Source organism: Balaenoptera ricei, chromosome 16, assembly GCF_028023285.1.
Source record: "Balaenoptera ricei isolate mBalRic1 chromosome 16, mBalRic1.hap2, whole genome shotgun sequence".
In the NCBI taxonomy this organism is placed as follows: domain Eukaryota; kingdom Metazoa; phylum Chordata; class Mammalia; order Artiodactyla; family Balaenopteridae; genus Balaenoptera; species Balaenoptera ricei.
In genome coordinates, this window is record NC_082654.1 from 51,041,240 (window position 1) to 51,057,908 (window position 16,669).

General features: G+C 46.3%; 1 protein-coding gene across 1 annotated transcript in view; it reads left to right on the plus strand.

Moving 5' to 3' along the window:
* The window catches only part of GRID1 (glutamate ionotropic receptor delta type subunit 1), a 647,037-nt gene that overhangs the window by 398,662 nt on the left and 231,706 nt on the right, over positions 1-16,669 (plus strand). The window contains exon 5 of the mRNA XM_059899403.1: positions 5,882-5,935. Within this exon, the coding sequence (XP_059755386.1) occupies positions 5,882-5,935 (54 nt within the window). The remainder of the gene's footprint in view (positions 1-5,881; positions 5,936-16,669) is intronic.

Below are 16,669 nucleotides of genomic sequence, written 5' to 3' on the forward strand. Positions count from 1 at the left end.
GAGAAAAGGCTGGAGTACAGAGGGCCAGAAAGTATCTGAGCCAGAAGTTCAGGCCCTTTTCCCAAGAAGGCAGCCCCTGGGAACCATGGTGTGGCCTGACCTAGTGATAACTGCCCTTTATGGGATTCCTCATGGTGGTTCTGGGCGTATCTTTTGAAACTCGGGCCTCATGGTGGCTGCTTTGCTGATTTCCTTATAAATGGGCTCCTGAAATTGTCCGTAGTCTCGCCATCAGCTACTCCCCTTCCTTGCAAATGGGGGGCATTGCACTCCCTCGTGCTTCAGAGGGGTGACATTGCACAGAGAGAATTGTTCCTAAATAGCATGTTGTTGCAAAGGCAGCAGTGGGTCTTCAAAGTTAGCTCAATATCTGTCCTTGGGAAAATGCCAGGCCCCGGGCTCCATGGGGAGAATGTTCTGAAATGTTAGAGTTGTGGTTTTAAAGAGATGCTAGTCGTTGACAAGCTTTCATTATCTCAGGCTCCCAGTGTTGGGGGGTGGGGGATGCTGGATAAGTGGCCAACAATTAACATGTACATGAATAGTCAGTGGCATTTGCACTTTGTAAAATAAACCCTCAGCGATGTTGCTGGAAGGCTTTCGTGTGGAGGTTTTTTCCACTCCATTTACTATTCCTTGAGGCCAAGATAAAGTGAAACAGCCTCAGACTTGACAACGGCAAGTGGTACATTGGTCTCATACTTAGGAGGATAAGTTAACCTGGGAAGGAAGGCACCGCGGCTAGTAAGGCCATTTTCTTAGATATGAAAAAAAAGATCATTTTGTTCCCATAGTCAGAGGGCCAGGCTCAAAGGCTCGTACATTTGCTCTGACGGTTGTCCAGGCCTTTTAGGGAGCTGCATTATCAAGGGAAAAGAACATAGGCTTTGGGGACAGATGGACCTGAGTTCAAATCCAGTCTCTACTAGCAGAGGGGCTTGTGCAAGATCCGAGTCTAGATCTAGATCTTAGTTCCTCGGCTGTGAAATGGGGATGAGAACCTACCTGGCTCCTTAGGGTGTTGTGAACCAAGCGAGACCTGTGGCTTGTCAAGTGGACGGGTTGTATTGAAGTATCTGGCTGGTGCTTGATAAAAGCAGGCTCTCGTTGCCCTTGGAAATGGCTGCAACTTGGTTCTGCATGAAAGACTGTGAACACAGAGGAAAGGGAACAGGCTGGAGATGCTTTCTCTGATCCCTCAGAACTCCTGTCTTCTCTGCTTCCGTCCAGATGTTTGCATATTAGCACTGATCCTCACTTCCACGTGGTCCCAGCCCCTTCCAGGCGAGCTGCCCCACACATCCCATTCCTGGCAGTGCTAGGGGTTGCTGTCATTTTGGGAGCCAGGAGCTGGGGTTTGGTCTGCCTCTACTTCCCTATGGAAACTGTGGGATCAAGGTGGCTGGGTGTTCAGGACAGCATCTAAATGTCCCCTGGCGCCTGGCGAGCCTGCAGGGATGGTGTGTCCTGCATCACTTATACTCTGGCTCCATAGATGCGACTGGCCGTAGGAAAAGGCACCCTGAGGTTCGGACAGGGGCTGCTGCTCACGGACGAGGGGACACATTCCCTCCTCCAGGTGTGGGTGTGGGAAGAACAGCTGCCTTCCGCTTCCTTTAACAGGGGTCTACCTATGACAGTGCCCTTATCTCTCAAAAGGGTGGTATGTGGGTGTCAGAACAAGGGCAGATGTCCAGTTCTGCCTCTGCAAGTGATGTCCCTTCCCACTGGCTGGCTGTGTCCACCATCCCAGCTCTTAGCCTGGGCTACATGCCACCTGAAGCATTTTGGGTCTCCTCTTCTATTCAAAAGGGGCTAAAACAGGAGTCAGCATGACTCTTTAGAAGTTCGCACCTCCTCAGTTCTTCTTCTAAAGTTCTCCACTTGCCACTCTATTGAGGGACCCCAGGAGTCAGGCCTTTGGGTTCTGATGGTCTGGCATAGCCTTTCAGGGACTCACAGCAATGACCTAAGCAGGGCTGCCTGTGCTGTGCCGAGGCATCGCGCCACTGCGGGCATCCCTTGGGTTCACTGAGACCTAGTTTCCAGGGTCTGTGCGGAGCTCCTGAAGTTGCTCAGGACTCTACCACCTGCCACTGCGTTATTTAGTGGGGAGTTTCACAGCCATGGTGCCCCGTTCCAGGAGAGAAGCCCGGTTGCAGGAAACCAGCCTCCCTACCTGCGGTGGGCAAGTGACCAGGAGCCCAGCCGGAGCAGGACGCCAGCTCCACTCCCTGCCTACCCGTGGAATGAAGGGCCTGCCCTTATTTGTCTAGTTGGTCCAGTGCTCCTCTGCAGACGCCAGCGGTGTTTTGCAGTGGTAAACCCGCAGCGTGGCTGGGATGAGGGGAGGCCCCACTGTGCTGCCCTGGAGGGTCTGTGGACTCGTAGAGGAGGCAGTGCTGACCATATCTGCGTGTTTGTTACTGGTCTGTTGGCTCCACAGCGGCATGGACGGGACTCCTGGCTCACACCCCTATGCAGGAGAGTAAGGGCAGCTGCTGTGTGTGTCTGGTGCCGTCTGTTGACTGAAGGAAGGAACACATGAGAGATTACCCACTTCTACACATTCAAAAGAGACCATCGAAGGACAACCAGCCAGGAGATGTGAGGGGAAGGAGTAGGGAGGGCCTTCGTGTTCACTGATCATCCATAGTGAGCTTCTTTCTGGGCTGGAAGCTTCACCCGTAATTTCATTTAATTCTCACAATAACTTTAAGATAGGAGGTGTTTGTCCCGAAGCAGACTTTGGGGCAAGAGTGTGTGTGACAGTGATTTAGTAAGAAGTGTTCCCAGGGGAATTAAAAAAAAAACAAACCTGGCTGGGGAGTGGGAACATGGAACAGGGAAGTGAAAGCAGCCAGCGAGGGTGCATGAGCGAGGTCGTGTGGGCTGGCCCCGCAGAAGGAATCCGGAAACAGCTGAGCTCACACTCTGGGCAGTCCCCATCGGGGAACGAACGGGGCAGCTGGGGTTTGGATACATGGCACCCTCAGTCCTTGGTGAGGGCGTACATTTTCCCGAGTGCCAAGGAAGGTTCGGACAGCTGGCCGCAGTGCCTGCCATTGGCAATGAACGCATACGGGGAGCCACTGGGCTCCGAATTCCTAATGGGATTTGAGGGGGACCAGGGCAGGGTGTCAATAGTACTGCTGGCCTCCGAACACCCTGTATGCATGGGACTGCCGCTCAGAGAGGTGGAATAGCTCACCCAGGAGCACTCAGCTAAGCAGAGGCAGACCTGGGATTCGACCGTCCTGTGCTTGCCTGCCCCCTCCTTACCTTGCTGGCTCTGAGGTGAAAGGGAGGTCTTGGGGGCCTCCACCTGCCTCAGACATGGCTGGGGAGGAACAAGGAAAGGATGGCACTTAGAAGGGGACACGTCCACTGGGCTGGGAACATTTAGGGCTCTGCCCATGGAGCTGGCAGCTCTCCAGCCATCGGGGGGAGGGGTGTTCTTGCTAAATCTGCAGTCGCTTCTCCTCACCATCTATCTCAGCTTCTGTGGGAGTTGCACCCTCTGGAAAAGGCTGTAGCCAAGTGCTGTTTATCTCCGTGTGGGGAAAAGAGGCTTAACAAATTAGCTAATTGGTGAGGGAAAGTAGGACAGGAAAGTTGGCCAGTTGTCCTGTGGGGTTTTCTGATCAATTCTTTCCATCACTATCTTCCACGCATGAGGATGAGACCAGGCGGGAAGATGCCTTAATGTAGCCAGGGCTCCCACCTGCTTCCTGGGATGTCCTGGCAACTGAGTCAGGTCCTCTGCACTGCTGGCTCCTGCAGGGACACTGGAGGACCTCTCACCTGTACAGGTGCACCTATACCTTCAGATTCACAGAACTGTACATTCTGGAGTAGAGCTCTCAGCTCCAGAGGCTAAGAGTCAGGGTTCAGAGCTCTGAAACAACACAGCATGTCAGGCACATGACTATTCCCAGTGAGTTAGGAATCCAAGGAGTGCGGCCCAGGATCTGCATTCTTAAAAGCTCCCTAGGAGGTTCTTACATGCAGCCAGACTTGAGACTCATGGCTGCAGAATGCCAGTGCATGATGGCGTGTTACCCCTCACCTGTGGTCAACCTCCGTGTTGATACTTGCATACCATATATGGCCCTGCTATCTGCCTTCCATGCAGGCATTTCCACAATGAGATCTTGTTGCTCCCGCGGCAACCCATTCCATCTTGAACTCCTTGGAAAGTCAGGAACTTCTCTTCTGTATTGAGTTGATATCTGCTCCCCTGAGTACAGGAGCCTTTGGTCCTAAATCAACTCTCAGAGGCTGCAAAGAGCAATTCCAGCCTCTCTTGCACACCTGCACTGTCCCTGGTGACTGTAACTGGCTATCAGTTTTCACTGTCCCATTCTGTGACCGCTTCCAGTTTGGAGTGCCCCCTATCATGCAGGGTGGCCCAGTAGCCAACCCCCCAAGGGGTAGCACAGACCCCCAGCCCCCTGGGTTACTGGAGCAGGGAGGCTCCTTACCACTTTGTGACTAATCTGTTAAGAAGAACGAATCAGATCTCTGTGTACTGAAGAGGAAAGATATTTTTGATACACTAAGTCAAAAATGACAATTGTAACCTGATGTGTATTTCATGATCCCATTTTAATAAAAACATCTGTCTGACAAGTGTATGTAGATACATACATGCAGAAGTGACTGAAAACTTCTGGAAGGGGCCATTTGGAACAATCTCTGGGGGATGAATTTGGAGGGATACGTGGGGTGTTTTCAGTACTGTAGTGCATTAAAAAAATGGGGCAGGTTTATGGGATAATTTTGAACATTTTAATTTTTCTGTATTTTTCCAAATAAAAAAGTGACAAAAATTACATTAAAAAATACCAAAAAAAGTAAAAATAAAAGAGGACTACAATCTGAGCTCTCTCCCAGGTTCGTAGATGGCCTGGAACAGTGCCTGGCACTCAGCAGTATTTGGCTCGTGCTAACTGTGAGTATTCTTACAGGACAGGCTTGAAAACTCTCAGTTCCTCCTCTTTTTCAATCTGTTGGATTACCAATTAAAAAAGGGAAAGCGCACTCATGAAAACATATGAGAAACAAAATAAGTAACCGGGTCCTATCTGCTTCGCCCTCCTATACTTCATTCACATCTTCAACAACAGTATTCATTTATATATTGAACACCTACTATGTGCTGGTCATAGTGTAAGGTTTTGAGACACAAATGTGACAGCCACAGATGTGGCCCCTGACCTCATGGAGACCCCCAACTTGGTGAAGGAGATAGACAATAAAAAATAAATAAGCTGATAATTATTCAAGTACAGACATGGCAAGTGCTATAAAGAAATAGAACAAAATGCTCTAAGAGAGAATGATGGGGATGGGGGTCACTGCCCTGGAGCAAAAAAGAGCCAGTTCTAGGGTCCTTGATGGGTTCTTTAGAACTGAAGACAGCTCAGAGCCCCAGCTGTGAGCTGCCATCTTCCTGGGTGTTGTTTAGCTAGGCTGGACAAGCTGCTGTAAATCCCTTGTTCCAGATTCCTGATTCTCTAGCCTCAGGCAGTGATGAGACATTCCCCCCTGAGCGCCCCTCCAGAAAAGTGTTTGCAGGCATTCTCCAAGAGGAGAGAGGGGAGGGATGTCCCAACCCATGGCCCTGTGACGCCTCCTGGAACTGCACTGGCGCGTGAGAGCTCCGAAGAACAGCAGGAAATCAGATGTCCGTGTTCAAATGATGTGTCTTGTAGCTAAGGCAGCCAGAGCTGGCCCCAGGGGGATGGCGTGTTTTGTGCAGAAAAAATTTTCCAGAAACAATGTTTATCAGACTCCATCTCGGCAGTCATCCTGTGCATCTGCCAGCTTCTGGCTTGCTTCTGGTCATGTTTTTTTTTTTCTCTCTCTCTCTCTGCAGGCCGTGGAGACCAACCTGGCTTCCAAGGACAGCCACTGGGTCTTTGTGAATGAGGTAAGAGCCCCAGAATGGTGAGGGGCGTGGCCTGCACTGAGCCCCCACCCCTTGGGAAAGTGCAGAGTGATCCTTTCAGGCTCAACTCTGACTTGGGGTGCTGGAATAGATTCCAGGGCTCCACTGTGCAAGACAACAGGTGAGAGAGGTAGACAGAGCTTGCCAAGCTACTCACCTGGAGCAGGTGGAAACCAGGGGAAGAGTGGAGATCTGAGTCCAGGAGGAAGTCAAGAGTCAATGAGAAGTGGTGTCAAGCATTAGATGTGCAGGGTGAGGGGAGGTCGCCAGTCAGGGGTCAGAGACCGGAGAGATGAGGGTGGGTTAGAAAATGGGGTGCAGAGGGGGTGGGCAAAGGAATGCAGAGGGGATGGAGGCTGCATTTCCTGCAGGAGGTTGAAGGTATGTGTGTTATGTGATTCTGCGTGAGGGTGTGTGTATAAGAGTGCATAGGTGTGAGTGTGTAACTATATATTTGTGAGAGTGTGGATGTGTATGCATAAGTGTGTGTGTGCATGTCAGTATGTGTATGAGTATATGTGTGTGTGTATAGGTGTGTGTGTGTGTGGGTATGTGGATGTGTGTGCACATCCCCCCGTGCAGCTGGTCAGGGCACGGTTCAGTGTAACCATTTAAAGGGGGTAAATGGGAAATCTCTCCCATGACTGACCGTTCCACTGGTTTGGGTCCTGGGAGGAATGGGCACGCCAAGGTTTCACTGCAGCCTGGTCTGCTCTCCACCAATGACACCGTAACTTGTCCTGGCCACCTCCACGCTGCAAACATTACACGGGAGTGGCCTGTGATGCCGTGCCCTCTGCCCGCACATCCATTCAGGAAGCACCCACCAAGGCAGCCTGGTGACCCTAGCCAGCTATTAACACAGCTGACTCTAGAAAGTGCTTCCTGGCACGGGCTTTCATCAGCCCTGTGGCCTTCCGTTGCTCCTAAATTAACTGATCGATTTCTAATGGCCACATACTAGAAGATGCAAGGTTTATTGTGCAGGTAATTTATGCTTTTATGATGTGTGTTTCTTCATCGGCTCGGTGCTACTATGGCTGAAAGAGCTTGGGGTGGCTGGTTTTATAATTTTGCAGGTAGTATCAGATAGTAACTGCTTGCAAGGCCCACTTTTCGTGGTTTGTCCATAAATTCATATCTTATTAGCTCCACGTTTACACGGGCCAGTGGGAGGCATGCGAGGTAACTGCCCATTTCCCTCGGGTTGCAGATGGTTGTGCTGGTAATTAGGAGAAGGGACATGACAGCCACCTCCCCTTTCTTCAGAGCCTGACAGAGTCCTCCATGGTCCCTGGGAAGTTTGATCCTCTGGGCTTTGCCATCGTCTTTATAGGTTTCTTTTATTTTGGGGGAAGGATGCATTCTATGTACCACTTAAGGCAAATATCTAGTGCTGGCTTTATTTTAGGGGGGGCTCCTCCAAATTGGATAGCCAGTGTTTCTCTATTGCCAGTCTTCAAAAAGTGCTCTATTTTTACATTTCTAAATTATTTCCTTTTTCCTCCCCTGCATCCCGACCCACTCCCAGCGCCCTCTTGTCTGTCCCTCTTATTCCCTTTCGAGGGCTGGGGTTAACGCTAGCCAATGTGAAGTGCCCCCAGGGCATTGCCGGGGCGGCTGGAACCCAGGACTTACTTAGTGCCACTGGGAGGCATCAGGTGTGGGCACACCTGTCGGAGCCACACTGGAACAGCCGCACCCAAGAGGATGGCTGTGTTCCACCCCAGTCGTCAGTGCACCGCACCGTGAGCTGACACACCAATCATGTGACTGTCCCCGGGATAAGTGTGTCCTCCTCCAGAAGTGACCTCCCTCTTTCTTGGTTTCCTTTTCTATGGGGAGGCCAAGCACTTGTCAGGGCGTTTTGTATTTGTTAACATCCTTATCTTCATCAACAACCCTGTATGTCAGTTATTACCATCCTCATTTTGCAGATGGGAAAAGGGAGGCTCGAGAGGTTAAATCACTTGCTCAAGGTCATACAGCTATTGAATGGTGCATTTGGGATTCTGTGTGATGACTGTCTAGCTCCAGAGCCCTTTCCACCAAAGGACACCATCATGCATGTGGCCCTGACAACGATCCTTAACCTATGGTCAGGGTCTAATTCAATAAGGTCAGTCAGTAGGGCTCCGGTATGCATACTGACAGGGACACTCTTGGGCTGGCCTTGGTGTCAGCTCATGGACATTCCTGAAGCCTGCGATCTAAAGGTGGGTCCTTTTGTAAAGCTTTGACCCTTAGACCCCAGTGTGGCCTCTGGTTAATGGCTAAGACGTTCTCTAAATTGACTTATCCTTTGGAGCTAGCCATATTCAAAACTGCTGTTTCCTATTACAGCATGGCCCCATTGGGAACAAGTCCTGTTATTCTTATGACAGTTAGATTTCCAGGCTTTATTCAAAGAGCCACAGACAAATATTTTCCCAGTTGCTTTTCCATTTATCATATGTGATGGCTAGGAAAAAATCAAATAGGAAAAGAAGAGGAGCAGGTATTTGGTAGCTCCAACATGGTCTCCAGAATCCAGCATCTACACCGGGGCCCCATCTTCCCTCTTCCTGAGCTGCTCCCCACTTCTCTGGAGGAAGTTCAGTCCATCAGATGAGCTCAGGTCTGTGCCTCTTCCTACCACATTTTTCTCCAAGGCGGTCCTCCGGCTCCACCCCTAGCTTCCCTCATTCCTTACAGGCTCTGTCCTCCAGTTTCTCTCTCTGTATTTGACTTTCTTAATATATTTTCCTGGATTCAAGATAAACATTCAAGGGCACATATTTTTGTTTGCTTTCTTCATGCAGTGGTTTTCTTAATATGTCTACCCCTTCACCAATGAATATTGGTGTTGCATGTTACAAGCCTGTTTTATTTGGAGAAGGGGTAATTGGATACAGAGAAAGGTTTGTGAGTATGTGAGCCTCACTGACAATTTCTACAGGTCTCTGGGCTCCACTGTGGGGACACTGGCAAGCAGGTGTGCTTTGGGGTGTAAACTCTATTTTTATTGATTGATTAAATTACACGTTAATTTGGAGGAGGATGGGGGATTCAAAAGAACGTGTGGAAAGCAAATTTGAACATTAGTCAAGGTGGCTACTAGGCCATGAGTCCCTTGAGGACGTGGTCAGAATCCAGCTCACCACTGAATCCCCAATACCCCATGCAAAGAGTAGATTCTTTTTTTTTTTTTAAATTTATTTTATTTATTTATTTATGGCTGTGTTGGGTCTTTGTTTCTGTGCGAGGGCTTTCTCTAGTTTCGGCAAGTGGGGGCCACTCTTCATCGCGGTGCGTGGGCCTCTCATTATCGCGGCCTCTCTTGTTGCGGAGCACAAGCTCCAAACGCGCAGGCTCAGTAGTTGTGGCTCACGGGCCTAGTTGCTCCGCGGCATGTGGGATCTTCCCAGACTAGGGCTCGAACCCGTGTCCCTTGCATTGGCAGGCAGATTCTCAACCACTGCTCCACCAGGGAAGCCCAAGAGTAGATTCTTAAAAAGGTTTGGTTGAAGGCAAGTCAGTGTACTTAGGATAGGGTAGAACAAGTTGCTTTGAATAGTACTTCCCAGCCAGCCTCTGAGAAAAGGCAAAGGCAACAATTAAGATGAGAGGCTCAGGGATGGAGGGGACAGCTCTGGGTCATTCATCGGAAGCTACCAGTTCAGGACCAGTCAGACTTGACTTTGGCCCCCAGAACCTCTTTATCAGCTGGTCTGGAGAGCTTTCTGTCCACGTGGCTCTGGCCCAGTGATGCACAGGTGTCCTCAGTGCTGGGTGGAATCGGGACGCAGTGGAGAATGCCCTCCCTGAGAGGCTCTGTGTCCAGGCAGGACACATCTGCCTCATAGCCTGGCCTCTTGGGAACTTTTTGGAGGAAATTCTTTTGTGGAATATGTCTATCTCTCCAGCCTCTTCCAGAACCATCTGTGAAGGGGACTTGAAGCACTCCATTTGTTACTGGACAGCTCTCATGCTTAGACTAGCTCTTCCAGACATAGAAACAAAAGCAAGCTTTGATGGAAGTGGTTCAAGAAATGCAGAAGCACATGCATAACCCTTGCACTTAGGTTTTGTCAGCAAGTGATGTTCTGAGCTGTGTTCTGTGGCTCAGCAGGGGCCCAGGGGGAGGTGGGCTTTAGGAGGGAGGAGTCACATCTGGCAGGCCCTCACACCCTTCTTCCTTGCCAGCCGATGTCCATGACCCCCACATCCCATATCTTTGTTCTCTGAGCTCCAGACCCACGGATCCAGATGCCTTCTGGACTCAGCCACTTGGAAGCCTCATGACCACCTCCAGCTCAGTGCGTCTCTCTCTGAACTCATCATCCTCCCCCTAACCTGGTTCTCACCCAGTGCTCCAGTCCCAGGGACCGGTGTCTCCATCCTATTTGTTGGCTCCCTAGCCAATGGACAAAAGCCAACATCCTGCTCCCTGCCTCAGAACCTGCTCCAGGATGACCCCATCACACCTTTCCATGCTTTTGTACTTCTTACCCTCTGCCCACTCTCCCATGGCTCATCCATGCAAGCAGTGGGTGACTTGTTGTTTCCTCTATTTATTTTCCTCTCCTGGCTCTGGACCTTTGCTAGGATTTTCCTTTATTCCTGGAATGCCTGTCTCTGGCTATCAAGGACTTACCTTTTCAAGTCCTGTGGGGTACAAGCTCTTCCTCTCGGGCACACAGGCTCCCCTGTGCCCTGGACAGGCCATTGGCAGGTGGTGGAGCAGCCAGGGAGGAGGGCAGGGGAAGCACTGGCCAGGCTTCCTGCAGCAGTCTCCACACTGGGCTCGGGGGAACACATGTTCTGCTAATTCGTAGGTGCTTTGTGGAAAAAGGATTCTGTGATCAAAGAGGGTGGATAAGTTAAACAGCAAGAAACAGGTGTCTCCTGCAGGCATCTTCCATCTCTAATGCATACTGTGCTTTCCAAGGATGAAGTGGTGCACGCTGGCTGCCACATGCATTTGTGTTTCAAACACACTCATGTGCTTTTTCTCTCGACATCCGCTCACCTGTATGCTGGAATAGGTCTTTGGCAGGTGGTGGGCTGCCAGGGTCCATAACATAGAGTTCATATTCCTCCACGTGGTCTATGAGGCTGTTGATGAGCTGACTTCAGAGCCCTCTCTGGTCTCAGTTCCAGAGATTGCTTGTCATCTAGAGCTGCTGTGCCTGTATCATAAGACATCTCTGCCACCCCAAGTGCAGGGTCATCCCAGTGTCTGGACCTCTTCATAGCCCCCTCTGCCCAGAGTGTTCTCCTGTTGTTGCCCCCTCCGGCCCCGGCCCCCACCTTATCACCTTCACTGGTTTGCCACCAACAAACATTCCATAAGGACCCTCTGGGTACAGACCTTGGCCTGCCCCAGAGGAGACTCCCGTCAACAGTCCAGAGAACATCACTGTAGACTTTCAAACCATCCCTACCCCCAAACACACACTGAGTTAAAGCAAATGAAAATGAGGTTAGGCTACACATGCATAATGTAGGGGAGAGAAATGCTAATATACTAATTGAAGAAAACAAGAATAAATAGACCATGATATGCATGCTGAATCAAATAGCTTTAAGAAGTCTCTATTTGTGGCACAGAGGAAGAGAGGGAGGGTAAAGATTTAATTTTTTTTCTTCCTTTCATTTTGAAGATTCCAATTCTGTTCGGATGTTAAGTCCCTGTACCATTTACCGTCTGCAAATTTCATTTAGCATCACTCCGGGACAATTATGTTTATTGTAATCGATTCACTTGTTTCTCTCCCCAGCCCCACTGAGGAGTCCTTGAGGACAGGGGCCACATCTTAGCCAGCTCTGTAGCCCACTGAGAGCCCAGAAGGAAGAATAGGAGCCGCTGTTTATCAGACATTAGATGGAGCCAGGCACTGTTTCTGAGCGTCACTTTTCAAATCTATTTTTTACTTAAAAATTAACCGCTTTATTGAGGTTTAATTCGCATACAATAAACACACATATTTAAATGTACAGTTTTTCTTTGCCATATGTATACACCTGTGAAACTGTAACCACAGTGAAGATGGTGAACATATACATCACCCCAACAGTGTCTTCATGCCCCTTTGTAATCCCCACCCCTGTCCTACCTTCCCCACTCCCCGGGTAGTCTGTTTCTCGCTCTACAGACTATTTGTATTTTCTAGAGTTTTTATGTAAGTGGAATCATAGAGTACATACTCTTCTTTTCTTCTATTTTGCTATGGCTATTTCCCTCCAGATCATTATTTTTTTGAGATTTACCCATATTGCAATATACAACAATAGTTCTTTTTATTGATGAGGCATGTTAAATTGTATGACTACACCACAATTTGAACATACATTTACCCCTTGATGGGCATTTGGGTTGTTTGAGAATTTTGGTGATTACAAATAAGGCTGCTGTGAACCTTCATAGACAAGTCTTTGTATGGACAAAGGCTTTCATTTTCCTTGAGTACACATTTCCAAGTGGAATTGCAATATTGTATGGCAGATGTACGTTGAATTCTTTAAGAAACTTCCAGGTTATATGAGAATTCCAGTTGTTCCACATCTTCTTCAGTACCTGGTTTGATCAGGATTTTTGATATTAGCCACTGTAGTGGTGTGTAATGGCACCTCATTATGGTTGTAGTTTTCATTTCCCTAATGACTAACGATACTGAGCATCTTTTCAGGTGTTTATTTGCCATCTATATCTATAGCTTCCTTGGGGGGGAAGCTGCAATCATTGATTTGAGAACTTTATTTTTCTTTACTGCTTTAAACTTCCTTTAAGTGATTTAATGGCATCTCCCAAATTTTGATATGCTGTATTTTCATGTTATTGAGTTCAAAATACTTTCTATATTACCTTCTGATTTCTTCTTTGACCCATGGGTTGTTTAGATGTGTGTTATAATAGTCTCTAAATATTTGAAGATTTTTCAGGGATCTTTCTCTTACTGATTTTTAATTTAGCTCCATTGTGGTCAGAGGCCATAGTTGAATTACTTGAATTCTTGAATATTACTTGAATCCTTTTAAATTTATTGAGACTTATTTGATAGTCCAATATATTGTCTTTGCTGATAAATTTTTTTTGTGCACTTGAAAAGGATGTGTAATCTGTTGTGAGGAATGTTCTATAAATGTCACTTGGGTCAATTTTGTTGATAGTGCTGTTTATGTCTTCTGTATCGTTGATTATATTTTGTCTATTTGTTCTATCAATTATTAAGAACAGGGTATCAAAATATTCAACTTTAAATTTGAGTTTGCCTACTTCTCTTTGCAGTTTTATCAGTTGTTGCTTAATATATTTTGAAACTTTGTTACAAGAGGCATAAATGTTTAGGATTTTTATGTCCTATCGATTAATTGATCTATTATCATTACAGAATGACCTTCTTTGTCCCTCTGCTCTGAAATGTCCTCTGCTCTGAAATATACTTTATCTGATATTACTGAAGCTATTGGAGATTTATTTTGACTAGTGTTAGCCTAATATAGTTTTCTCCATTCTTTTCCTTTTAACTTATTTGTTTCTTTAAAGTATGTTTCTTGAAGGCCATTCCTACTTGGATCTTGCTATTTTATTCATTAGGACACTGTGTTTTATTTTTGTTTGTTTTTTGTTTTTAATTTTTTAACATCTTTATTGGAGTATAATTGCTTTACAGTGGTGTGTTAGTTTCTGCTTTATAACAAAGTGAATCAGTTATACATATACATATGTCCCCATATCTCTTGACACTGCGTTTTAATTAAAGTGCTTTGATAATTTAATATGAGTATTGATACGGTTAGGAGAGGGTGGAGTCCTGGAAGCCAAATTAAGAAATTATTTCAAAGAGGAGGGAGAGCTCATTGGTGTCAGATGCTGCTGCCTTGAGGATGTGGTGACCTTGGGGGTGAATGTTGGGAACGGGTTGGAGGACAAGTTTCCAGGTACTTCGACTTATATCATTCCATTTTACAGATAAGGAAACAGAGGCTTAGAGAAATGAATTGACTTTTCAATATCACTTAGTAAGTGGCAGAATCAGGATTTGAACTTAGGTGTGAGTGACTCCACATTTCAGAAATATATTCCTGGGACTTCCCTGGTGGTGCATTGGCTAAGAATCTGCCTGCCTGGGGGGTGGCTGTGGCTCACTGTGGGGACAAGGACACTTGCAGCAGAAGTTCTGGGAAGTACTCCTTGGTGTGAGCCCTCCAAGAGTCTGCCATTAGCCCCACCAAAGAGCCCAGGTAGGCTCCAGTGTTGGGTCGCCTCAGGCCAAACAACCAACAGGGAGGGAACCCAGCCCCACCCATCAGCAGTCAAGCAGATTAAAGTTTTACTAAGTTCTGCCCACCAGAGCAACAGTCAGCTCTACCCACCACCAGTCCCTCCCATCAGAAAACTTGCACAAGCCTCTTAGATAGCTTCATCCACCACAGGGAAGACAGCAGAAGGAAGAAGAACTACAATCCTGCAGCCTGTGGCACAAAAACCACATTCACAGAAAGATAGACAAGATGAAAAGGCAGAAGGCTATGTACCAGATAAAGGAACAAGGTAAAACCCCAGAAAAACAACTAAATGAAGTGGAGATAGGCAACCTTCCAGAAAAAGAATTCAGAATAATGGTAGTGAAGATGATCCAGGACCTCGGAAAAACAATGGAGGCAAAGATCGAGAAGATGCAAGAAATGTTTAACAAAGACCTAGAAGAATTAAAGAACAAACAAACAGAGATGAACAATACAATAACTGAAACGAAAACTACACTAGAAGGAATCAATAGCAGAATAACTGAGGCAGAAGAACGGATAAGTGACCTAGAAGACAGAATGGTGGAATTCACTGCTATGGAACAGAATAAAGAAGAAAGAATGAAAAGAAATGAAGACAGCCTAAGAGACCTCTGGGACAACATTAAACGCAACAACATTCACATTATAGGGGTCCCAGAAGGAGAAGAGAGGGAGAAAGGACCCGAGAAAATATTTGAAGAGATTATAGTCGAAAACTTCCCTAACATGGGAAAGGAAATAGCCACCCAAGTCCAGGAAGCACAGTGAGTCCCATACAGGATAAACCCAAGGAGAAACACTCCGAGACACATAGTAATCAAATTGGCAAAAATTAAAGACAAAGAAAAATTACTAAAAGCAGCAAGGGAAAAACAACAAATAACATATAAGGGAAGTCCCATAAGGTTAACAGCTGATTTCTCAGCAGAAACTCTACAAGCCAGAGGGAGTGGCATGATATACTTCAAGTGATGAAAGGGAAGAACCTACAACCAAGATTACTCTACCTGGCAAGGATCTCATTCAGATTCAATGGAGAAATCAAAAGCTTTACAGACAAGCAAAAGCTAAGAGAATTCAGCACCACCAAACCAGCTCTACAGCAAATGCTAAAGGAACTTCTCTAAGTGGGAAACACAAGAGAAGAAAAGGACCTACAAAAACAAACCCAAAACAATTAAGAAAATGGTCATAGGAACATACATATCGATAATTACCCTAAACGTGAATGGATTAAATGCTCCAACCAAAAGACACAGGCTTGCTGAATGGATACAAAAACAAGACCCATATATATGCTGTCTACAAGAGACCCACTTCAGACCTAGGGACACATACAGACTGAAAGTGAGGGGATGGAAAAAGATATTCCATGCAAATGGAAATCAAAAGAAAGCTGGAGTAGCAATACTCATATCAGATAAAATAGACGTTAAAATAAAGAATGTTACAAGAGACAAGGAAGGACACTACATAATGATCAAGGGATCAATCCAAGAGGAATATGGAACAATTATAAATATATATGCACCCAACATAGGAGCACCTCAAAACATAAGGCAACTGCTAACAGCTATAAAAGAGGAAATCGACAGTAACACAATAATAGTGGGAGACTTTAACACCTCACTTACACCAATGGACAGATCATCCAAAATGAAAATAAATAAGGAAACACAAGCTTTAAATGACACAATAGACCAGATAGATTTAATTGATATTTATAGGACATTCCATCCGAAAACAGCAGATTACACTTTCTTCTCCAGTGCCCATGGAACATTCTCCAGGATAGATCACATCTTGGGTCACAAATCAAGCCTAAGTAAATTTAAGAAAATTGAAATCATATCAAGCATCTTTTCTGACCACAACGCTATGAGGTTAGAAATGAATTACAGGGGAAAAAAACGTAAAAAACACAAACACATGGAGGCTAAACAATACATTACTAAATAACCAATAGATCACTGAAGAAATCAAAGAGGAAATCAAAAAATACCTAGAGACAAATGACAATGAAAACACGATGATCCAAAACCTATGGGATGCAGCAAAAGCAGCTCTAAGGGGGAAGTTTATAGCAATACAAGCCTACCTCAAGAAATAAGAAAAATCTCAAATAAACTATCTAACCTTACACCTAAAGGAACTAGAGAAAGAAGAACAAACAAAACCCAAAGTTAGCGGAAGGAAAGAAATCATAAAGATCAGAGTGGAAATAAATGAAATAGAAACAAAGAAAACAATAGCAAAGATCAATAAAACTAAAAGCTGGTTCTTTGAGAAGGTAAACAAAATTGATAAACCATTAGCCAGACTCATCAAGAAAAAGAGGGAGGAGACTCAAATCAATAAAATTAGAAATGAAAAAGGAGAAGTTACAACAGACATCGCAGAAATACAAAGCATCCTAAGAGACTACTACAGGCAACTCTATGC